This window comes from Pelophylax lessonae, assembly GCF_965119305.1.
Source record: "Pelophylax lessonae genome assembly, chromosome: 11".
Classification (NCBI taxonomy): Eukaryota; Metazoa; Chordata; class Amphibia; order Anura; family Ranidae; genus Pelophylax; species Pelophylax lessonae.
In genome coordinates this window covers 151561155-151587095 of record NC_138778.1, presented here as the reverse complement: position 1 = coordinate 151587095, position 25941 = coordinate 151561155, and the positions used below count along the sequence as shown (strand labels likewise).

The window sequence follows — 25941 nt, the reverse complement described above, 5'->3', positions numbered from 1 at the left end:
CGGCCACGCCCTATCGCGCAAGGGAGAAAAAAAATCACAAGATCGCAGGATCGGCAGCTGATTGGTGGGTTAGTGGCGGGAGCTTAATAAAAAGGCTCCGCCTCTCCCCTTCCGCCTCTTTGACCCGGGCCGAGGCGCAGCAAGACATCCCCCGCGTGTATCGGCGTCCCACCTGCGGCCTAGAAGCCAGCCAGCCATCCAAGCCAGAAGCCGCCAGTCCAGTGAGTCCACACACAGGAGCGAGGAGTCCCAAGTGCGTCCCCATCGCAGCCAGCCAGCGCCGCCAGCCTCACCTCACCTCACCGTAGCCGTCAGGCCCTGGAGGCCCAGCCGCCACGCCACTGCCAGTGACGCCAGCCGCCCGCCACAGAGCCTAGAGAGCAGCACAGCACCTGTCCTCCTCTGCAATGCAGTGCACAACAACCCACACAGTCACACAGCAGGTATGTCCGAACAAATAATTGTGTAATCATTCATGGGGGTCTCTCGTCTGTATCTCTGGGGGATATCTGTGATGGGGGGGGCCTGGGACAGGGGACGGTCGGTCGGGGCCCGGGGGTACTGTTCTGCTGTGGCAGTCTGGCAGCCAGGGGGGTCAGTCAGTGTCAGTGGGGGCCTGGGGGTCTCTGTCAGTGTCAGTCAGCTATGGGGGTCTGTGCAAGGGGGGGGGACTCACTCAGTGTTTGTCAGTGCTGTGGGGGATTGGGGAAGGTGTGGGGGACATCCAGGTCTCTGTCAGTGTGGGGGTCTGGGCAAGGGGGGGGACTCACTCTCACTCAAGTGTTTGTCAGTGCTGTGGGGAATTGGTGAAGGTGTGGGACTTCCAGGTCTCTGTCAGTGTGGGGGTCTGGGCAAGGGGGGGGACTCACTCACTCTCAGTGTTTGTCAGTGCTGTGGGGGATTGGGGAAGGTGTGGAACATCCACCCAGGTCTCTGTCAGTGTGTCAGGCTGCAGTCAGCTCAGCTGTGGGGGGAGGGGGGTCTCTGTCAGTGTCACTGTGACTGTCACAGGCAGCTGTGGGGTAAGGGGGGGCCCCGGGGGTTTTGGCTCAGTGCATGCAAGGAAGGGAGTCTGACAGACAGACAGTCATATTTTATGAAAGATGTTGCTTGGTTGATTTGTTGCGGCTTAGTTTACAAGTTTTTTTTTTTTTTAGTTTTTTTTTAAACACTGACAGAGTTTGGCAACTTACGTCATCCGTCTCCGTCACATACGTGGTAGTATGGTGGTAAATATGGCAGAAGGAGAAAAAGATCGAGAGATAAAAAAATGCACCTAGCGTTTTAAGAGCAAACATCTGGGCACATTTCGGATTTTACGAACACACAGGGAAGCGTGAGTTGGACAAGACACAAGCCGTATGTAAAGCCTGTCACACAAAAATTAAATACCTAGGGAATACTACGAACTTGAGAAACCATGTTAGCCGTTTTCACTCTGAGTTAGTAACACCTGTCGCCACCAGCAGTGCCACCACTGCCAAGGAAAGACTGCTAGACCCAGATCAGCCAAGAATTGATGCCATACTGTCAACTTATCCGCCCAACTCAGAAAAAGGGAAGAAACTAACCAAAGCTGTGGCAGCTTTCATCGCCAAGGACCTACGGCCTTACTCAGTTGTGGACAACGCCGGGTTTTGCTACCTTGTGAAGACGCTAGAGCCACGTTATAAGATCCCATCACGCAGGCACTTTACAGAAAACGTTATACCTGCACTCTACCACGACACCAAAGCTCAGGTACTTGCGTCAATGAACCAAGCCAGTCGAGTCGCAATAACGTGTGATTCATGGACGTCAGTCACAACGGAGTCCTATGTTACAATAACAGCACATTACGTTACTAAGGACTGGCAGGTCTTGTCACATGTGTTGCAAACAAGAGCCATTTATGAGTCTCACACAGGTGCTCATCTGGCAGAGCTACTGTCTCATGTTGTGGAAGAATGGCAGCTGTCTGATAAATCTGTAGTGCTTGTGACCGACAACGCAGCGAACATGATAGTTGCAGCTCAAGTTGGTAAATTTCCTCATGTTAAATGTTTTGCCCATACACTCAATCTTGCATGTCAGCGGGCACTGAAAGGGGCCACGCTCTCCAGGCTTCTCGCCAGAGTGCGACGAATATCCACATTCTTCCATCGCAGCACTAGAGCAAGCCACTGTCTAAAAGAGAAACAGAAATGTCTGGGCCTGAAGAATCATAAGCTAATAACTGATGTGCCAACAAGATGGAACAGCGCATATGACATGGTCGAGAGGTTCTTAGAACAACAACCTGCAGTTTGTGCCACCTTGCTGTCTCCAGAAGTCAGAAAAGGAGAGTCTGATCTCTGCACTCTCAATGAAACAGATGTGTCAAATGCAGAGGACGCTGTGAGTGCATTAAAGCCAATGAAGGATGCAACCTTGCTGATGTCAGAAGAGCGCAACCTAACAGTGTCTCTCATTGCCCCTCTAAATGCACAACTGCTCCAGAGCATGACAGACACCATGGGAGACACAGCCATGACCCATGAGATCAAGAATGCAATCAAAACAGATCTCCTGAAGAGGTACAGCAGTGAGGCAGAGAAGAAGATCCTTCATACAGCCTCTGCTCTGGATCCTCGCTTTAAAGGACTGCCTTTTATTCTCATAGAGGAGGAGAGATCGGAGATATACAGAGGAGTGACTGAGGAGGCTGCATCTTTGGAGGTAATTAGAATTTCATCATGTTTCCTGCCAGACAGCTAGAAGCTCAGCTACATTGTGTTGTGTAATAACATGCCCTGATTCACTGATGCGGTGTGGGAAGTGGAACTGTATGGTATGGATTACCGTGCAGTTTCCCACACCTCATCAATGAATCACACTCTTAGTCAGTTCAGCTCTTCTTATACTATTATCTTTTGTTCAAACACACAGATTACATCTAATAGAAGGACAAATGTGGATGAAGTGCCTAGGGAAAAAGCAACTGTGGAAGAAGAAACAACACCCATTGAGGACAGCCATTCTCCTCCCAAAAAAAAGGCCACAACATCGCTGCTCATGACTTTGCTGGGGCAGTCTTTCACTGATGGTGCAATAGAACCTAAGACCCCCTATGCCAAGGCAGAAGACGAAATGGAAAAATATTGTAAAGCCCCACCTCTGCCTCTCACTGAGGACCCTTTAAAATGGTGGCGTGAGCATGAGGTCATATTCCCCCTCCTCTCTCAGCTGTCAAAGCAATACTTGTGTATCCCAGGTACAAGTGTATCTGCAGAGCGGGTTTTCTCTACTGCAGGAGATGTTATAACAGCGAAAAGAAGCAGTCTTAAACCTGAGCATGTGGATCATCTAGTGTTCTTACAGAAAAATCTACATGTTCCCAAATGCTAAGCACTGAAATAATTACTAATTCATGTTTTTAATGAATTAGTAATTACTAATTCAGTCTGCCGCCAGTCACCAGTCAGTCACATCACCAGTCTTGTTTTATAGCTTTATAGCACTGATGGTTTGTTTTTGAAGATTGTCCTGTCCAATGTGTCCATTTCCAATCCATAATCCGTTCCGTTGCTTCACACTAAAAGTGTCTAGGCAAGTACTAGGGCAGGGGTGGCGAACATGCAGCTCTCGAGCCGCATGCGGCTCCCGGCCAAACTGAATGCGGCTCTTTGGTTATCATTATTATTTGGTATACTGTGGCTCTAGTAGTCTTTGCCAAGTTTGGATGCTGCGGGACCTCTGAGGAGAGATCTCCAAGCGCGTAGTCCCGCCCCCAGGCTGCGACATCACGTCTCCCATCTCCCAACACTGCACGGGCCAGAGAGCGTGGGGACCCGTGTGTCTCCCTCCTGCCTCAGCTGCCTGTCACGTGTCTGAGTGACTGACGAGAGCTCAGCTCAGCCGAGACAGCCGCCCGCTGACATCTTCCCCTGCGCATATCAACAGCAGCAGGTGAGGAGGGGGGGGGTCTCTGATGGGGGACATTTATGTGTGTGGGGGGTCTCTGATGGGGGACATTTATGTGTGTGGGGGTCTCTGATAAGGACATTATTGTGCAGGGGTCTCTGATGGGGGACATTTATGTGTGTGGGGGTCTCTGATGGGGGACATTTATGTGTGTGGGGGTCTCTGATGGGGGACATTTATGTGTGTGGGGGTCTCTGATAAGGACATTATTGTGCAGGGGTCTCTGATGGGGGACATTTATGTGTGTGGGGGTCTCTGATGGGGGACATTTATGTGTGTGGGGGTCTCTGATAAGGACATTATTGTGCAGGGGTCTCTGATGGGGACATTTATGTGTGTGGGGGTCTCTGATGGGGGACATTTATGTGTGTGGGGGTCTCTGATGGGGGACATTTATGTGTGTGGGGGTCTCTGATAAGGACATTATTGTGCAGGGGTCTCTGATGGGGGACATTTATGTGTGTGGGGGTCTCTGATGGGGGACATTTATGTGTGTGGGGGTCTCTGATAAGGACATTATTGTGCAGGGGTCTCTGATGGGGGACATTTATGTGTGTGGGGGTCTCTGATGGGGGACATTTATGTGTGTGGGGGTCTCTGATGGGGGACATTTATGTGTGTGGGGGTCTCTGATAAGGACATTATTGTGCAGGGGTCTCTGATGGGGGACATTTATGTGTGTGGGGGTCTCTGATGGGGGACATTTATGTGTGTGGGGGTCTCTGATGGGGGACATTTATGTGTGTTTGTCTGTTTTGGCAGGTCACTGCGTGGTGTGGCTCTCTGACTCTCACAGTTTAAAATTTTGGCTCCTTTTGTCGAACTTGTTGGCCACCCCTGTACTAGGGGTTCATTTAACCCTCAACCAAATAAATAATATTAAAGTGTATTTTCTTCTAGACAACTGACACCAAGCCAGCCACGGTGCAGCATTATAGGAAGGAAAATCATTGAGAGAAATAACTTGTACATTTGAAGCTTAACCTCGAGTAAATCTTATCTTATTGGATCACAAACACCAATTGTGGATTCTTGTGTAATATACTATATTTGTGAGTTTGTGAATGTGACCCCCATAGGATTTCCTCAAGGTTAAGCTTCAGTTTACAATTTATTCTCTCAAGGATTTTCCTTCCTCTAATGGTGGCTTGTTGGCTAGCTTGGCTTCAGTTACAGATGTAATCGACATGGTAGAGTGCTGCTCAGTGCAGTGCAGGTAAAGTTTTCTTTCTGTAACGTGACTGACTGACTGTCGTGACAACTCAAGAGCTTATAACGCAGCTCTAGCATTAACTCAACACACACACACACACAGTGTGTGTGTGTTGAGTTGATGCTGATGAGGCTGCGTATAAGCTTTTGAGTAGTCACGACACACACACACACACACTGTGTTTAGTTGACTGGCAATGGCAGGGGCAAACACAATCGCAGTGAACCTGGAACATTTTATATTTTTTACAGCTTTTCTAGCACTGGAGAGATGGAGAATGGCTTGTTTTCAAAAATGGTCCATTCACATAAGTGAATTGATAATTATTTAAGCTTAAGCTTATATTTGTATAACTCCCCTCTAGCAGCCATCAACTCACTTCACTTGAGTTGACTGGCAGTTGCAGGGGGAAGCAAACATCACGGTGAACATGGAAGTTATGCAGCAGTGCACTATTGCCAGGTTCACCTTTGATATTTGCTACTAGTCAGGAAGTGCTCTGTTTTGTAGAGGACAGGTTATGGCACACACCTGGAAATTATTGCAACGCATGTCTGTCTGCTGGTCTGTTGTACTCTGTAGCAATAGCAAGTGTAGGGGGTTCCCTCAACCAAACAAATACTAAAGGTAAAAGTGTATCTAGACAACTGAAGGCAAGCCAGGCAGCCACGGTACAGGAAAGGACATCCTTGAAAGATTAAATCAATCATACATTGAAGCGTAAAACCTTAAATAAATCTTTACTGGATCACAAATACACACAAACCTGACCTAACCTATATGCCTTGAGTTGTACCAGTGTGGCAATGCCAAACCTTTCTTCAGTTCTCATGATTCTGATGCAGACAATCGTGTTGTGTGTTTTTTTGTGATCCCATGAAGATTTACTCAAGGTTTAAGCTTTAGTTGATGATTTACTCTGTCAAGGGTTTTCCTTCCTCTAATGGTGGCTTTGGCTTGGCTTCAGTTGGGTTTAATCGTGGTAGAGACAGAGACTGTCTGCAGGACAGGTAACGTTTTCTGTAAAGTAAGTGACATAAAAGTGACATAAGTGAATTGATAAGCTTAAAGCTTATATTTGTAACTCCCCTCTAGCAGCCAATCCATCAACTCACTTGAGTTGACTGGCAGTTGCAGAGGGAAACAAACATCACGATGAACATGGAAGTTATGCAGCAGTGCACTATTGCCAGGTTCACCCTTGATGTTTGCTACTAGTCAGGAAGTGCTCTGTTTTGTAGAGGACAGGTTATGGCACACCTGGAATTTATTACAATGCATATTCACCTAAAAGGATTTATATATAATGTTTTGTGGGAATTTATGATGACCATTTTCACAAGAATATTAGCTTGGCTGGCTGGCTGGCTTCTTCTATCTTGGCTTGCCTTAAAGTACAACTATAGGCCAAACTTTATCCAAAATCCAAAAAGTTTGGCCTTTAGTTGTACTTTAAATGGTGGTAGGCCTGGCTTATATTAATATTTTCTTTTATGAAGCAGTAAACTGCACTACTACAGTTTTTTACTAATTTTACTGTTACTTCTAGTAAAATACTAGTGTTGTTGTCTGTCTCTGCTATGCTGTTTGCATTTTCAGACCTTCCTATATGTTTGCAGTGCAAGTGCACTAAAGTATGCAGGGCTTGCAGGCCATGACAGGGTCCAGGAAAGTGTCCTTTGAAGCAAATGAAAATAAAAAGGATTCTTTTATTTGTGACTGCTTGATTGTTTGTTTTTTTTGATAAAGTTTTGAAAACCATTGGGCAGTGGGCTGGGCATGGGCATTGGGCAGTAATCGTGATGCATCGTGATGCATCACGGAATCGAATCGTATCGAATCGCGACCCTAATAATCGTAATCGCATTGAATCGTGAGGTAAGTAAAGATGCACAGCCCTAGTCCTGACCTTAACCCAAAAGAACACCTTTGGGATGAATTAGAGCAGAGACTGCAAGCCAAGCCTTCTCGTCCAACTACAGTGCCTGATCTCACAAATGCACTTCTGGAAGAATGGTCAAACATTCCCATAGACACACTCCTAAACCTTGTGGATACCCTTTACCAGAAGAGTTGAAGGTGTTCTAGCTGTAAAAGGTCGACCAACTTCATATTGAACCCTACGGACTAAGACTGGGATTCCATTAGAGTTTATGTGCGTGGAAAGGCAGGCGTCCCAATACTTTTGGTAATAGTGTATATACAGTGGGGAAAATAATTATTTGATCCCCTGTAGATTTTGTAAGTTTGCCTGCTTACAAAGAAATAAAGGGTCTATATATTTTTTATGTATTTTAAATGATAGAGAGAGTTGTAGTTCAGTGAGTAATATACTGTATGTATTTGATCCACTACCAACCAACAATAATTCTGGCTCCCACAGACTGGCTACAGTATGTGCTCATGTGGTGCACAGATTAGTCCTGTCAGTTTAAGAAATTGCTCCTAACGACAACTCAATTATGTGTATAAAAGACACCAGTCCACAGAATATCTTTTATCCATTCAAACCCACCATTATGGGCAAGACCAAAGAGCTGTCAAATGACTTCAGGGACAGGATTGTAGACCTGCACAAGGCTGGAATGGGCTACAAGACCATCAACAAGAAGCTTGGTGAGAATGAGACAACTGTTAGAGCCATAATTCGCAAAAGGAAGAAATACAAAATAACTATTGGTTGCCCTTGGCCTGGAGCTCCATGCAAGATTTCACCTCATGGGGTAAGGATGATCATGAGAAAAGTGAGGGATCAATCCAGAACTACGTGGAAGGAACTTGTGAATGATCTCAAGGCAGTTGGGACCACGGATCAAAAACATTTTTTCCCCACTGTATATAGTGACAAGTTGTAGTTCTTTAGCTCAGTGGTAGCGCCATAACAGTGAATTTACTCCACATCAGAAGTAGTTTTCAGGGCTTTTCTACCCACTTTATTTAAAGAAAGCAAAACATTCACAAATACACGTCTTCCCACACAGGGGGTTCTCACCATCAATATGACAAAAAAATACTGAAGCATCCTGACTCTTTTGGCAGCTTTACTGCTCTGATTAGTACCTCTTGATCCTCCTGACCACCAAACATATCCCAGTGTCCGTGCACAGACAATGCACTTCAGCTCTTTGTCTTTCTTTGCAGCACCCTATCTGCTCTGTCCCACAGGCTCAGGGCCCTGACTTGGGGCACCTCTGACCCCCGAGTGAGACCCTGTCCATCAGCTTCTTTCTCTCAGACTCGGGCCCCTTGATTGGGGCACCTTTGACCCCTGGATAAGACCCTGTCTCTCAGCTTCTTGGCCTGTACCATCCTGGACAGTATGGTGTATACGTGCCTCTCTTATCCTCCTCACAATTATTGACCTCTTTGGGAGGAAGGGGACCCTGAGCTCTAACCCTGGCTCTTATGTGAAGCCAACACACACTTGTGCCATTAGTGTGCTTGCTTCTTTAAAAATCTGGTGTAAATCACCCTATGTAGTGGTGCAGACTTGTCCTGCCACTATCTACTATATATATATATATATATGTGCATGCGCCCCCATTTTCTGCATTTTTCCACCTGCTCAGGAAACCGTCTAGGGGTTTGTTTTACAGTTTTTATTGGAAAATTAACTTGGATAGAGATATTGAGCATGGGATACGCTAATGAACTGAAACGGAACAACTTGAGGACCCCTCAACTTCTGGCTACACTTCACACACTGCTGGCTGCACTTCTGGTTGCTCTGCTGCACACTGCACTGCACACTGCACTGCACACACTCAGTGTCCCATAGGATTCCTAATGCTGCTGGTGGCTTGTACTCCTTTAGGAGTTTAAGAGATACACACTGTCACTTCTCTTCAGCATTTGGGGGTCATTTGCTCACTTAGCCACAGGATTCTCAATTATGGGAAATACAGGAGGGCAATTATCCATCATGCCATACCATCAGGGAGGTGTTTGATTGCCCCCAAATTTATTCTGCAGTAGGACAATGACATGCAGCCAATGTCATTAGGAACTATCTTCCATGTAAAGAAGAACAAGGAGTCCTGGAAGTGATGGGTTGGCTCCCCAGAGCCCTGATCCTAACATCATAGAGTCTGTCTGGGATTACATGAAGAGACAGAAGGATTTGAGGCAGCCGACATCCACAGATCTATGTTTAGTTCTCCAACATGTTATAACAACCTACCTACCGAGTTCCTTCAAAAACTGTGTGCAAGTGTACCAAGAAGAATTGATGCTGTTTTGAAGGCAAAAGGTACACCAAATATTGATTTGATTTGGATTTCTCTTCTGTTCATTTACTTTCCATTTTGTTAATTGATAAAAATAAAATATTAACGCTTCTTTTTCTGAAAGTATTTTTAAGTTACAACATTTTTTCCCACCTGCCTAAAACCTTTGCACAGTACTGTATATTTAATTCCAGCACCATCTAACTAAACACTTTTTTCACAAAAAGCAAGCAAAAACAATTAAATTATTCAGACCTAGTGGAATATGTGTTGTCAGTCTATACATTCATTTCCTTTCCAATTTTAATAAACTCTTATTGAAATTCATCTTTATGGATTTTATCCAGTACCCAAAAGGACCTACGTCCAAGGTGTCCATCATGTTTGAAAATGGACATATTTTAGGAAAAAATCCTTTGCTTATCCCACCACCGCTCTAATAAAATAGATGTAACCAATTGGTACAATTATTAACTTTAAAGACTAGGAAAGCTGCAACCTAATGAGTTTGAACACAAGGCTCATCAAAAGTATTAAAAAAGTGAACTAGTGCGCTTCTCTGGAACATCCAAATCATATGTGAAAAAAAACAGGAATATTTAAATAAAGAAAATACTGTAAATCAAAATCAATGCAATCAATAAAGAAAAAAACAAATCCGTGAAAATAGTCAATTTAGTTTTAAAAAATCAGTTCATCAGTGATACAGTGATACTACAAAAATATACATCCCAAACAAAGGACTTAAACCTATGGTGAGTATCCAAGTGTGTATCAGTGTCATAAACAGGATGTAACATACGGTGCTCAGATGGATGCCTTCACCACATAAAACATATGCCTCTTACCAAACGTATATGATCTCAAGTTATAGAGATCTCACTCACTGAATAAGTCCAAGGAGTTCAACAGCAAAAGGGAGACTCATTTCCGATCCACTCTTTAACAATATAGTAATCCCAGGGTATCAAGCACATGGAGCAGCAGACTGGTAATCACTGCTGCCAGTGAAGTGTAAAAACTCAAGATGGATGAGTCTCACACATTACCAGTCTCTATGGAAAGGACATTGATCTTCCTATCAAATCACTGTTATTTTCTGTACTCTGCTTCATATTCCTATGTTATCCTCTATGTTCATTGGCAAGTCTTAATGATTTTATTTATTCTCCAGTCGCTAAACTTATCTGCTCTCTTGATCTCCAAGCTGCTTTCATAACAGAATTTTAATGTCCTGATTTAAAAATCCCAACAGTCACCATCTGCTGATAGAGGAACAAGAGAGCTTGAAATCACATCAGTTCCAATCTGAATACATTGAATATTGATCTTTGCTTCAAATCACAAGTCTGTGAATCTGCCAGCTCAGACAGAAGTAAATCCTCCAAAGGAAAAAAAAAAAAAAATATATATATATATATATATATATATATATATATATATACATATATATATATATATATATATATATATATAAAATAGGTCAGTCAAGTTCCTCCACCCCAAACTTGCTCATCTATTTCTTTATGGACCTTGCTTTGTGCACTGGTGTGCAGCCATGTTGGAACAGGAAGGGGTCATCCCCAAACTGTTCCCACAAAATTAGGAGCATGAAATTGTCCAAAATGTCTTGGTATGCTGACACCTTCAAAGTTCCCTTCACTGGAAAAAAAAACCCCACCAAAATCCCCCCTCCACCAAATGATTTGGACCAGTGCACTAAGTAAGGTCCATAAAGACATGGATGAGCACGTTTGGAGTGGAGTAACTTGACTGGCCTGCACAGAGTCCTAACCTCAAACAGATGGATCCCTTTTGGGATGAGTAAGAGCGCAGACTGCGATCCAGTATTGCACTCTATGGACTATGACTGGGATGCCATTAAAGTTCACGTAAGTGTAAAGGCAGGCACCCCAAATACTTTTAACAATATAGTGAAGAATATCTATACTGGTATGGACTGGGTAATGTGTTAGGAACCAAAGGATGCCACATCGTTTGATGGAAATGAAAATTATTAACGCACAGAGGGCTGAATTCAAAGACACCCCGAAAATCGAAGTGAAAAAAGGATGCAGCAGGCTAGTCCATTTTGCTGAAATTTCTTTGCAGCAGTTCAAAATGGTACTCAGTAGTTTGTATGGCCCCCACGTGCTTGTATGCATGCCTGATACCATCGGGGGATGCTCATAATGAGAGGACGGATGGTGTCCTGGGGTATTTCCTCCCATATCTGGACCAGGTCACCTGAACAGACTAAGGTACAACCTGGCAGCGTGGGATGGACCAAAACATAATGACCCAAAGGTGTTGTATTGGATTTAGGTCAGGTGAGCGTGGGGGCCATTTATTGGTATCAATTCCTTCATCCTCCAGGCACTGGCTGCATACTCTTTGACACATGAGGCTGGGCATTGTGGTGCACCAGGAGGAACTAAGCACTCACTGCAGCAGCGTAGGGTCTGACAATGGGTCCAAGGATTTCATCCCGATAAATAATGGCAGTCAGGGTGTCATTGTCTAGCCTGTAGAGGTCTGTGTGTCTCTCTATGGATATGCCTCCCCAGACCATCACTGACCCACCACCAAACTGGTCATTCTGAATGATGTCACAGGCAGCATAATGTTCTCCATGGCTTCTCCAGACCCTTTCACGTCTGTCACATGTGCTCAGGGTGAACCTGCCCTCATCGGTGTAAAGCACATGGCACCAGTGGCAAATCTGCCAATTCTGGTGTTTAATGCAATCAAGCTTCATGGTGTTGGGCAGTGAGCGCAGGGCCCACTAGAAGACACCGGGGCCTCAGGCCACCCTCATAAAGTCTTTTTCTGATTGTTTGGTCAGAGACATTCACACCAGTGGCCTGCTGGAGGTCATTTTGTAGGGCTTTGGCAGTGCTCATCCTGTTCCTCCTTGCACAAAGGAGCAGATACTGGGCCTACTGATGGGTTAAGAACCTTCTATGGCCCTGTCCAGCTCTCCTACAGTAACTGCCTGTCTCCTGGAATTTTCTCCATGCTTGGGAAACACAGCAAACATTCTGGCAATGGCATGTATTGATGTTCAATCCTGGAGGAGTTGGACTGCCTGTGTAACCTCTATAGGGTCCAGGTATCGCCTCATGCTACCAGCAGTGACACTGACCCTAGCCAAAGGCAAAACTACTGAAAAACAGTCAGAAAAGATGAGTAGGGCCTCTACCTGTAAAACCATTCCTGTTTTGAAGGCTGTCTCATTGTTGCCCATCTAGTGCCCCTGTTAGTAATCTCATTAACACCAAAGCAGCTGAACCTGATTAACAACCCCTCTGCTACTTAACTGACCAGATCAATATCAGGACCAGGAGTTTAATTAACTTGATGCTATACTCTGATTAAAAAGTGTTCTTTTTTTTTAGCAGTGTATATACAGTATATACTGTGTGTTTATATAGTAGTACTATTTATTAGGCAGTCAGGAGGAGGTAAAAACAGGCTGTTGAGCCACAGTTTTAATACTCCCCTGGTCACCCATCTGATGTGTTACAATACAGCCAGACAGGGCAGTACACATGAAAAAAAAAAACAGGCAGTTGAACCTCCTGAATGCCTGTCGGCTAATGCTTTACCGTCCTGTGAAAAGCGATCCAGCCACTTAATTAGCAGAAGTTGATTTGAAGGGGAGCTTAGGAAAGAATGGGGATAAAAGATGGGGGAGATGAGGATCTAGAGGATAGAAAGTGGTGTAACCTGAGGGAAGGAAATCTGTGATCCAGGGTTTCCAGACTGCATAGTTTTTATGCATGTTATCAGATATCTTAGCTTTGTTTTTCTCATGTAGCATGACCTGTGTCTGGATCTGATTTCAGCTATATGATGGGTCCTGAATTTCCAGGCCTTGCCTATAGTATGTTTTACCACTGTAAGAACATGTGTCATTCATTTTAAGGCTCCACTCACACCTGAGCGTATTGTTTTCAGGTGTTTGGGGGCAGGCATTGACATATGACCAAAAACGCTTGTAATCTGCCAAAAAAGAAGCTTATGTATTTTCTTGAACTTTTTTTTTTTAATTTCTTAATTGAGAACGTAGTACCAAACACAAATAATGTAACATAAAGGAATCAACAGGTAGAGATAACAGCATACAATCGTGAATGTTTCTATGACAGCAACCCAAAGGTTGCAAGTAAGAGCATTTGAACAAAAGTACTATGCCGAGACAACTTTTGATTTTTAAAGAAAGGTAGGTGTACTCAGCTTGTTGGGCGTTTTGGAACTTGAGAGATGAGCATTTGACGAGCTGAAAAACCAGGTGTGAACAGGGCCTAATAGAGAGTTGCAAAGATCCAGAGGTTTCAAGTGTGGTAGGGTTTAGGGTCTTGCCTGTGGCCATATCATAAACCCTGTTTTTCATCTTTATCTACACCACACAGCCAGGGAGTTTTGGTTGGCGGGAGGGAGCTGGGGTAGTGTGTGTGCTGCCTTTCACCTCCCTTGTGTGAGTGCCGCCTGTCAGCCTCTTGTGGGGTGTTTTGGTACAGCCTGTACCCTCCTGGTGGTGTTCAGTTTGTCACCTCTCTTGTGTGCGCCGCCCCTGTCACCTGGGGGGGCGGGGTGTTGCCGCGACCTGTCACCTGTGGAGGGTGGGGGTGTGTGCAGCCTATCACCTCTGGGCCAGCATGACCCTCTTCCCTCTTCCTCTCCATAGGTAAGTTGACCACAAAGAGGGGAGAGAGTAGTGGTGCTGGAAGAAAGAAAGCCAGCAACCACTGGTAGTGGGAGGGTGGCAGTGCAGGTTATGCTGGCTCGCTCGCCTGCTGCCCAACCACTACCGCATGGCCTCTGCCCCTACTGGCACCAGTCCATGGTCCAGGTAGGGTTGCCACCTCATCAGAGACACACCTTCCTCTACTTTTTTGAGAATTTAGACAGCTACTAGATAAGAGAGTTGTTATATATATTTATATATACTCACTGGCCACTTTATTAGGTACACCTGTTAAATTGCTTGGTAACACAAACTGCTAATCAGCCAGTAATATGGCAGCAACTCAATACATTTAGACATCTAGACGTAGTGAAGACGACATGTTGAAGTTTAAACCGAGCATCAGACTGGGGAAGAAAGGGGATTTAAGTGATTTTGAACGTGGCATGGTTTTTGGTGCCAGACAGTCTGGTCTGAGTATTTTACAAACTGCTGATCTACTGGGATTTTCACACAGAACCATCTCTAGGGTTTACAGAGAATGGTCCGAAAAAGAGAAAATATCCAGTGAGCGGCAGGTGTGTGGAGGAAAATGCCTTGTTGATGTCAGAGGTCAGAGGAGAATGGGCTAACTTAAAAAGGGAGTCCTTCTATTCACATGGTTTTATTTTTCTACTGTAAACTGAGAGGTGGCCATGTTGATCCTTTCCGTACCTGGAGAGCTGATTTGGATGTTTATTTTTCTATGCCTCTTGGTGTGTGCTACATGATACCTTTATTGTGATGTGATCTGTCATGCTATGTGTTTATGTTGGATTTCAATAAAAATCTTTAAAAAAAAAAAAAAGAGGAGAATGGGCAGACTGGTTCGAGAGGATAGAAAGGCAACAGTAATTTAAATAAACCCTCATTACAACCAGGGTTTGCAGAATACCATCTCTGAATGCACAACACATCGAACCTTGAAGCAGATGGGCTACATGAGCAGAAGACCACACCGGGTGCCACTCCTGTCAGCTAAGAATAGGAAACTGAGGCTACAATTCGCACAGGCTCACCAAAATTTGACAATAGAAGATCGGAAAAATGATGCTTGGTCTGATGAGTCTTGATTTTAGCTGCGACATTCAGCTGGTAGAGTCAGAATTTGCCGTAAACAACATGAAAGCATGGATCCATCCTGAATTTTATCAATGGTTCAGGCTGGTGGTGGTGTAATGGTGTGGGTGATATTTTCTTGGTACACTTTGGGCCCCTTAGTACCAGTTGAGCATGGTTTAAACACCACGGCCTACCTGAGTATTGTTGCTGACCATGTCCATCCCTTTATGACTACAGTGTACCCATCTTCTGATGGCTCCTTCCAGCAGAATAATGCACCATGTCACAAAGCTCAAATCATCTCACCACTGGTTTCTTCAACATGACAATGAGGTCACTGTAGTCCAATGGCCAACACAGTCACCAGATCTCACCTTTGGGATGTGGTGGGACGGGAATTTGCATCATAGATGTGCAGTAGACATATCTACAGCAACTGCGTGACGCTAGCATGTCACTATGGACCAAAATCTTTGAGGAACGTTTCCAACACCTTGTTGAATCTATGCCATGAAGAATAAAGGCAATTCTGAAGGCAAAATGAACACAACATACGGGAATATGGGAAATGGTTATCGACACTGACACACATACATCTACACAGGTTGAACTGGATGGACTATTGTCTTTATTCAACTTTACCTTCTATGTAAAAGAGGGTCAAACCTGGGACTAGCAAGGTGTACCTAGTAAAGTGGCCGGTGAGTGTATATTTTAATTAGCATGTACTGAACAATACAGAATTCAGAATTTTTGCAACGTGTATAAACAACACAGCATAACATTTTACTTTACCAGGAATCTTTTAGGCATGTCTGTGGCAGAAGCGGTGCAGCCTTTTTAGGGGGCATCAGAGTGGCCTGGGGGGCAATTGCCCCCCTGGCCCAGTCCTCCCCTGAGTACACTTTAAGTGAAGGTGCTTCTCTGTCATAGTGTTGGTAATGTGAATTGCTTTTAGCAAAGTGTGTTTTTTTTAATCAATTGCTCAAAGTATAACTGCTGTGTCTACCTACAGATGCTGCTTCTGTCTGCGCTGACATGTATATGCGAGAGCCTGTGTCATATACTGCGGTGAGTGGAACATATGAGCATTTTATGTCTTCTTGTAGCAGAGCAAATATGTAATCTGCCCTTCATGTAACAGCAGGATTTACTGGTATTTATTCTTTACATATTTACATTATTAGCAAGTGCTGTAGAGTATAAATCACAGGTTTTCTTGCCCAAATTGCATCTTTGTCCTTTTTAATTATACACTCTAAAGGTACTCATTGGCATATACACTGTATTGTCAAAAGTATCGGGGCGCCTCGCCTAAACTTGCTCATCCATGTATTTATGGGCCTTGCTTTGTGCACTGGTGCGCAGTCATGTTGGAACAGGAAGAGGCCATCCCCAAACTGTTCCCACAATGTTGTCCAAAATGTCTTGGTATGCTGATGTCTTAGGAGTTCCCTTCACTGGAACTAAGGAGCTAGGCCCAACCCCCATTAAAAAAACTCCACACCATATCCCCTCCTCCACCAAATGGTTTGGACCAGTGCACAAAGCAAGGTCCATAAAGACATGGATGAGCGAGTTTGGGGTGGAGGAACTTGACTGGCCTGCACAGAGTCCTGACCTCAACCCAATAGAACACCTTTGGGATGAATTAGTGTGTAGACAGGCCTTCTTGTCCAACACCAGTGCCTGACCTCACAAATGTGCTTCTGGAAGAATGGTCAAACATTCCCATAGACGCACTCCTAAACCTTGTTGACAGCCTTCCAAGAAGAGTGGAAGCTGTTATAGCTGCAAAGGGTGGAGATTGAGACTGAGATGCCATTAAAGTTCATGTACGTGTAAAAGCAGGTGCCCCAATACTTTTGACAATATAGTGTATGACAAACCTTTCTGTTGTAAATACCTGCAGTTAGTTGCCCCAGCTGAATGTTGGGGAAAGTAGTCAAGCTAGAAACAAGTCTAATCGCTATATATAATATACCAGCCTTTCTCAACCATACTTCTTTGTATTCCTGGGGTTCCTCCAGAAGTTGCTAGGAGTTCCTTGAGCAATTTTTGACTCTCATAACTACATACAGTAGGTTGAAAAAAAAAGACACAAATCCATCTAGTTCAACCAATGGAAAAAATAAACAAATAGAAAACCTCCATATACCCAATCCTATACCCATGGTTGATCCAGAGAAAGGCAAAAAAAATAAATAAAAAAACCTTAAAAAAGTATGGAGTTTTTTTTGTTTTTTTTTTTAATCATACTTACCTAGGTGGATGCAGCATCGGTCCAGTGCTGCATCTGTCCCCTGTAGACTCTAAGATTGAGAACTGAGAGATCAAACACTGCTAATCACTCGGGTTCTCAGAGTTCCCTAAGCAGAAGAGCGCCTCTCCAACTTTCAACACAAAGCACACATATAAGACCCAAGATAACTGGGATAAGAGTCCGGTGTGGTTGTACTGTGAGTCTGGTTAGGGCATACCGGACATCTCATTACCCTGTGCCCCTAGTAGACACAGGGTGACATACACATAAGAGGGGCCTGGGGAGCAGAAAAAGGAGTTTCCTGACCTCTCTAAGGTAAGCTGTGTTCCACGGGCCCCCCCCCACCCAAAGTGACAACTTATGTATTTATACATGGTGATCATATCCCCCCTCACCTCTTCTCAAGAGAGAATAAATTCAGTTCAGCTAATTGGGGAGGGGCCTCCTTCTACTGGCCAAAAATGTAAGCAACATTCTTCCGATTAACCATCGCACTAATGTACTATGGACTGCAGATATATTTAATTATTGGTGGGTGTTCTATGAGACCTGAAAGTTATTTCAATGTTTCCTCCTTGTTAAGAAAAGTTGAGGAAGCCTGCAATACACAATGCTTCTCTGGCTGCCCTTTCCCTGTGCTCTGCTCCTCTCCCTTTACTCTGCATTCTTAGAAGCCTTTAATGCTTAGTACATGTTGGTCATATCTGCATGCTCAACAACCCTCTAAAGCAGGGTTCTCCAAACTTTCTACACAAAGGGCCAGTTTACTGTCCTTCAGACTTTTGGGGGACAGACCGTGGCCACTGGGAGTAGGAAATGTCCTGGCATCAGTAGGAGCAAACAATGTCCTATCTTTGGTATTTGGAGAATTATTGCCCTATTGTTGGTGTCATTCGGGGGGATGATTAGCGCCCCATTGTTGGTGTCAGTAGGGGGGAATTATTAATGCCCCATTGTTGGTGTCAGTGGTGGGAATTATTAGTGCCCCATTGTTGGTGTCAGTGGGTGGAATTATTAGTGCCCCATTGTTGGTGTCAGTGCGGGGGGGATGATTAGTGCACCGTTCTTGGTGTCAGTTGGGGTCATTTTAGTGCCCCATCCTTGGGCTCAGTGGAGGGAATTATTAATGCCCCATCATTGGTGTCAGTGTGGGGAATAGTGCCCCAAGGGCCGGATAAAGGCAAGCAAAGGGAAAAATTCGGCCCCTGGACCGCAGTTCCGTGACCACTGCTCCAAAGTCTATGAGCATCTTTAGGAGTACTTTGAATATTAATCAACTACACTCCTAAGAATCAATCCCCCAAACCTTTCTGCTTTTAGTTGTTGGTGTTATTAATATCCAAAATCAGATTAAATATGCTATATATTTTGTATAGACCTGTGATATGAATTGCAGCATTGCATGATGATTCGTTTTTTTTTTTTTTTTTTTTTTATATCCCCACATATTACATAGTCATTCAGATTATTTATAAAAAAAAATCTGGAAAAATTTCACACACATTCACCCAGCCATCACAAATTTATTTGATTTCCTGATATAGTCAGCTACATCTAGTGGCCAAATACTGCATTTTGGCCACTACATGGAGCTGAGGAAATCAACATATCTTTGCGACTGGTAAGTATCTTAGTGACTGGTTAGTATATTAGCGACTGGTGAGTACCCCAGGTTTTGTACCAGGGGAGTTAGAGGTAGTGTAGGTAAGGAAGAGCAGGTCGTTAACATTATCCCCATAGAGTAGTGGGTAATAATGTCCGACAGGATTGGGGATGCCACTCAGTGCACTTCTTGCGCCATGTATGAGTTTCTTGATGAACCAATCGAGGACGAATACTGCTGTGCAAGATGTGAGCGACTTGTTGCTCTGGAAGCCCACATCGTGGATCTAGAGAACACAGTGGTAAGAATGCGTGGCATCTACAACCTGGAAAAGAACTTGGACATTACCTATCAGGCGCTGGCAGGGGCCAGCATAGAGGAGGGAGGAATAGAGGAGACGCAAGCAGCAGAGGTACGCAGCTGGGTGACTGTTAGGAATGTTAGTGGGAGGAGTGTCAGGGAGGCCAGTCCTGAGTTGGTACACCCTAACATATTTGCCGAGTTGCAGGTTGAGGGGGATATCAACTCAGGGGTGGCAGTGCTGGAGCATGCGCCCTCCCCCAGCTGCCAGGGGAGGGACGGCTCCAGGAAGAAGGGGGGCAGTAACTCAGGTAAGCTTAGAAAGGTTGTGGTAGTTGGGGACTCAATTATCAAGAGGACAGAGAGGGCAATCTGTAAAAAAGATCTCGTGAACCGAACAGTATGTTGTTTACCTGGCGCCCGCGTTCGGGACATCGCAGATCTGGCAGACAGATTATTGTGCGGGGCTGGGGATGACCCAGCGGTCATGGTGCATGTGGGCACTAATGACAAAGTTAAAGGTAGGTGGAAGATCCTAAAGAACGATTTCAGGTACTTAGGTAACAGATTGAGGAAAAGGACCTCCAAGGTGGTTTTCTCTGAAATACTGCCTGTACCTCGAGCCACACAGGAGAGGCAGAAGGAGATTAGGGAACTTAACAAGTGGCTGAGGAACTGGTGTAGGAAGGAGGGGTTTGGGTTCCTGGAGAACTGGGCTGACTTCTCAGTCAGCTACCGGCTCTTTAGTAAGGATGGGCTGCACCTTAATGGGGAACGTACAGCTCTTTTGGGGAGAAAGATGGCCACCAAGTTGGAGGGGCTTTTAAACTAGGAGACGGGGGGAGGACTCAGAAGTAGTTAGGAGGGAGAAAAGGACTGAAGGCAGCTGTAGGGTCAGCAGTGACAGTAGGTCCACAATGTCAATTGGCAGGTCTGTGCGGGAGAACCGCAGACCAAACAGGAATAAACATAACCACCAATCACGTTTAACTTCCGTAAAACTAAGAGGGGTATATGCTAATGCCAGGAGCCTAGCTAATAAAATGGATGAGTTGGAAATGTTAGTACATGAGGAGGACATAGACCTTGTGGGAATAGCGGAGACTTGGTTCGACCCCTCACATGACTGGCTGGCCAATATCCAAGGGTATTCGGTGTACCGGAAGGACAGGGTAGGAAAAAGAGGGGGAGGGGTATGTCTCTACGTCAAAAACAATGTAAAGGTGATTGAGAGGAGTGATATTACGGAAGGGATGAGTATGGAGTTAGAATCCGTATGGGTAGAACCCCATAGGGAAGGAGAAAAGGGAAAAGTAATTGTGGGGGTTTGCTATAGGCCACCTAAACAAGGGGAGGAGGTAGAGCTGGAATTTTTAGCACTTTTGGGTAAAGTGGCAAAGCTAGGATCATTCATCATATTGGGGGACTTCAATTATCCCGACATTGACTGGGGAGAGGGGACTACACACTCACATAAGGGCCGTCTATTCACGGAAACCTTACTGGATAATTACATGTCACAGTTGGTGGACTCTCCTACTAGAGAAAACGCAATCCTGGATCTATTGATCACTAATGACCCAGACCTAATCTCGGAGGTAGGAGTCCAGGACAACCTGGGCTTTAGCGATCACAGGATGATCACATTTAGCGTAAATAACAATATAGCAAGGCAAGTGGGGAACATAAGAACCCTTAACTTCAGAAGGGCAGACTTTCCAAAATTGTACTCATTGATGGAAAGGGTAAACTGGGACCAGACCCTGGGATCCCTGACCACAGAGGAAAAATGGGAATGCTTTAGGAACATATTAAGCAAAGGCATCTTGCAGTGCATTCCTATGGAAGACAAAAGCCAAACCTGGCTGGCTAAACCGTAGCGTTAAACTTATTAGGGTTAAACTTATTAGGGGAAAAAAATTGGCCTTCAGGAAATATAAATCAGAGGGCACACTATCGGCTTTCGAGCAATACAAGGAGGCAAATAAGAAATGTAAACACAAAATCAAGATGGCTAAAATAGACTTTGAGAGACAAATAGCGGAGGATAGTAAAAAAAACCCAAAGAAATTCTTTAAGTATATCAACAGCAAAAAAACTGGGGCAGAGCATATTGCACACATAATTAACGATGATGGGAGGATGGTTACAGAGGACACTGGAAAAGCAACCATGCTGAATGCTTTTTTCTCGTCAGTATTTACACAGGAAACGGAGGGGTACACTGACCATGACGGTATGGTTAGTAGTAATACACAGGACTTGCCACTATGGCTAACAGAGGGTGAAATCAGGGAAAGGCTGGACAAACTTAACACAAACAAATCACCAGGCCCGGATGGCGTACATCCGAGAGTACTCAAGGAACTCAGTAAGGTTATATCCAGACCACTGTTCCTGATCTTTGCGGACAGTATTAGGACAGGAGATGTACCAGGGGAGTGGAGGAAAGCAAACGTGATTCCGTTATTCAAAAAGGGTCAGAGGCATATACAGGGAAATTATAGGCCGGTCAGTCTGACATCAGTAGTTTGTAAACTTCTGGAGGGGATGATAAGGGACTATATCGTGGAGTTTGCTAAGGACAACAGCATCATCAGTAGTAACCAGCACGGGTTTACAAATGGGCGCTCTTGTCAAACCAATCTCTTAACATTCTACGAGGAGGTGAGCTGTGAGCTAGATAGGGGCAGACCAGTGGATGTGGTGTACCTAGATTTCGCTAAGGCGTTTGATACAGTTCCCCACAAGCGCTTAATTTATAAAATAAGGTCTGTAGGTATCGACAGCAGGGTTTGCTCTTGGATACGGAACTGGCTAAAAGGGCGTATCCAAAGGGTGGTAATAAACAGCGCATACTCAGACTGGTCTGAGGTAGTAAGCGGGGTCCCCCAAGGCTCAGTCCTAGGACCAACCTTGTTCAATTTATACATAAACAGCATTGAGGACGGGATCAGTAGTTCGATATCAGTTTTTGCTGATGACACAAAATTAGGCAGGGCAATAACAGCACAGCATGAAGCAGATATCCTACAGAATGACCTGGACAAAATAACGGAGTGGGCAACGACTTGGCAAATGAGGTTTAACGTGGAAAAGTGTAAGGTTTTGCACTTGGGGACTAGAAACATTAAAGCACAATACAGGAGGGGAACCCTTGGGGGAATCAAAAATGGAGAAGGATCTGGGAGTCTTGGTTGATGATAGACTAGGCAACAGCTTGCAATGTCAAGCGGCGGCTACCAAGGCTAGCAGAATATTAGCATGCATAAAGAAAGGGATGTTTTCCAGAGATAAGACTATAATCCTTCCACTTTATAAAACTCTGGTCCGACCGCATCTGGAGTATTCTGTCCAGTTCTGGTCGCCAGTCCTCAGAAGGGATGTGTTGGAGCTGGAGAGAGTACAGAGAAGGGCAACTAAACTAATTAGGGGACTGGAGGACCTTGATTATGAAGAGCGTCTCCAATCGCTTGATTTATTCTCCCTGGAGAAGAGACGCCTGAGGGGGGACATGATAGCAATTTTTAAATATCTCAATGGGGATCTCAGCTTAGAAAAAAATCTGTTCAGTCGAAGGGATTGCATGAGGACTCGGGGGCACACAATGCGATTAGAGGAGAAGCGTTTTAACCTCAGGCAACGTGGGGGGTTCTTTACTGTTAGGGCTACAAGATTGTGGAATTCTCTACCACAAGAAGTGGTTTCTGCGGGTAGTATGGTGGCTTTCAAAAGACTATTAGACGTACATCTCAAGGATCAGAACATTCAGGGGTATGTGAGATGATTACAGCCACACACACCTACACAGGTTGAACTTTATGGACTATTGTATTTATTCAACCTCACCTACTATGTAACTATGTATGTAACATTAAAAGCAAAATATAGTCAGAAATCGTGATGGCTGGTCGAATGCTTGTGAAATTGTGGGAAGATTTCTAGAGAAGTTGTGAGCCCTACCCTTTCCCTCCTTGTCAGGAGCCTTTCCCTCCCACTAGTTCTGTCCCTACTCTACCGACTCGCAAAATGCATGCACCTGTCCCTACTCTACCGACTCGCAAAATGCATGCAACTCTGGGAGCCAGGGCTTTAAATATGCTCTACCTGACCTAAGATGGCTGCTAGAGTTACATGAAGTGGTAGCATCCAATTAGATAGGTTCCCCAGTGACCCAGGAAACAATAGAGGAACCATCTTCTTCTCCAACTGTAATGCTGATGCGGAAGAGTGCCACCTACAGTGCAAAAAGTAAACTGCACCTGCCTGCAGGTCTCTGATATCAAGGCATGCCTGCTGCTGTGATAGTCCTCACCTCAAAGTTACCTGAAGTCACCAGCAGTAGCATAGGTTAGGCTTGGTTAGACCTGCATTACTGGCATTACTGTGCGTGCATAGGCTAAGTGGAGTTTTACTTTGAGATATAGTACATAGGTATATATTGAAACCACAACAGATGCATAAAGCATTTCCCTTTTTTTTCTACCATAGGAAGAATGTGGACAGAAGTTCAGTGCTTGAAAACTTGGACACTGTTTATTTGATACTCGATGAAATAATAGACATGGGGTAAGGCTTAATTTGATTTATAATAATTCTTTATTTAAAATTTTCGCAGTCATACAGACAAGAAGGATAGCAACATTATGTAGAATGACATGTCTGAACCATTATATACTTAAAGTGGTTGTAAAGTCAGAAGGTTTTTTTATCTTAAAGCGGTAGTATACTCTAAAAAAAACCCTGCAAGACAAAGGCATAATGAGCTAGTAAAATCCTCATAAGGCATAAACTCCTCATAAGGCAACAAGTGTGTTCCATTATAGAAATGTGACATATATTTTAAATGCAAGTTGATTTGAAGATGATTTGACAGTGTCATTTTGTGTGATTTCTTGATGGCGCTAAAGATCTGATTACCTGAAAAGAGGATTGCAAAATCTAGTAAAACATAGCTACCATTGAAAAGATTATTATTGGAGGATCTTTGGCAAAGTTGGTATTTGATTGCTTCCATATGAGCCTGCTTTGAATCCATATCGTGAGAGTGTATACCTAGGGTAGAACTCTGCCAACACCTTGCTCATTTTGATCTCTGTAGCGGGGGTCTACAATGTCTGGTAAACAGCTGTGTGATCGGGTGCTGGTGAAGGCTTTTCACATAAACACAGAGGATTTTCTATCTATCGCCACTGAGTTTCCTGTTTTTCTCATCATATGGACTGCATATTTATTTAGCGCTGCACACCCTTATATTATTGAAAAGATTGTTGGAAATTTAAACTTCGGTAGAAGGTGATATTGTCCAGAACATGGAAAAGTGCAAGTGAGAAGACAAGGGTTTGAAGGAATATTTGTTTTCATCCCATATTTTTAAGGAACATTTTGTGATGGGGTTTTACAGATCTCCGAATGGGGTGGGAGCCAAAGGATGTTGGTGACAGTTATCAGTTATGCTATGCATAAGAGGGATTCGGACCTCTGCCATAAATGCTCGGGGGGAAGGGGATCATTTCTGCATATGGTCTGGGACTGCCCCACGGTAAGGCCCTTGTGGTCTCAGGTCACTAAATTTATCGAGGATAATTTTGGGCTCCCTAATATCTGCTCCCCTCTGGTGTGTCTCTTGGGGGTTCTGGAGGTGGACGGACTGAATGCCGCTACTAAACTCTTTTTGCGTATTCTTTTCTTCTGTGTGAGAAAGGTAATTGCTAGGAGATGGATTTATACTGAGGTGTTAACGCTCCCCATGTGGCTGCGGGTGGTAAATGCGGACATTGTACTGTACAGGATGACATAGGAGGCTAGAGGGTCCCCCAAGAAGTTTAGGAAAATATGGCATCAATGGGTTGACTCTACTGCTACGCTGGTTGGGACTGCTGTTGAGTAAAATGGAGTGATTGCGCCTGACTGGGGGGGGAGGGGGATAGGGCTCTGGGCACTACGACTTTACGGGTCTGCTGAGCTCTCCACATGCCCTGCTACTGCTTTATGGATACTATATGGGGATATGGGGGGTTCCTCTGTAACGGTCACAGAAGAGGGAATGGTTACTGGACTATGTTTTGCCCGGGTGGCCTCCTCGCCTTTGCTTTCCTTGGGGGTGAAGGTGGGGAGGCCAGGTAGTTGTTTTGTTTAGGTTGTGTTGTGGGTTTCAAGGTTAAATTAAAAAAAAAAAAAAAAAAAAAGAAGTCCTTCTATTCACATGGTTTTCTTTTTGTACTGCACAATGGCTGAGGGGAGGTCATGTTGATCCTTTCCGTACCTGGAGTGCTGCTGTGGAAGTTTATTTTTCTCTGCCTCTTGGTATTTGCTATATGATGCCTTTATTGTAATGTGATATGCCATGCTATGTGTTTATGTTGGATTTCAATAAAAATCTTTAAAAAAAAAAAAGATGGATCTCCAGATAAGGGAGGGGTTTGGGCATCCATTGGAACTCATATGACTGTTGGAGAGTCTGTGGCAAAGTAGGAGGAATAGATACTTTCCGAAATTTAGATTTCTATCTATTTATATAAGGGCCAGAAAGGAAGGCAAAATTATGTTGTAGCTTGATGAAGTTGGAGAGAGAGAGAATAAGATTAATCAAAAACATTGTTA

The 25941-nt window shown here is 44.4% G+C and overlaps 1 protein-coding gene across 3 annotated transcripts in view; it reads left to right on the top strand.

The window, feature by feature from the left end:
- The window catches only part of COPZ2 (COPI coat complex subunit zeta 2), a 143538-nt gene that overhangs the window by 79075 nt on the left and 38522 nt on the right, over positions 1–25941 (top strand). For 2 of the 3 annotated variants that reach the window (XM_082271876.1, XM_082271877.1), the window contains 2 exons: positions 16188–16243; positions 23830–23907. In XM_082271876.1, the coding sequence (XP_082128002.1) occupies positions 16188–16243; positions 23830–23907 (134 nt within the window). The remainder of the gene's footprint in view (positions 1–16187; positions 16244–23829; positions 23908–25941) is intronic. The other variant, XM_082271878.1, reaches the window with a different exon arrangement.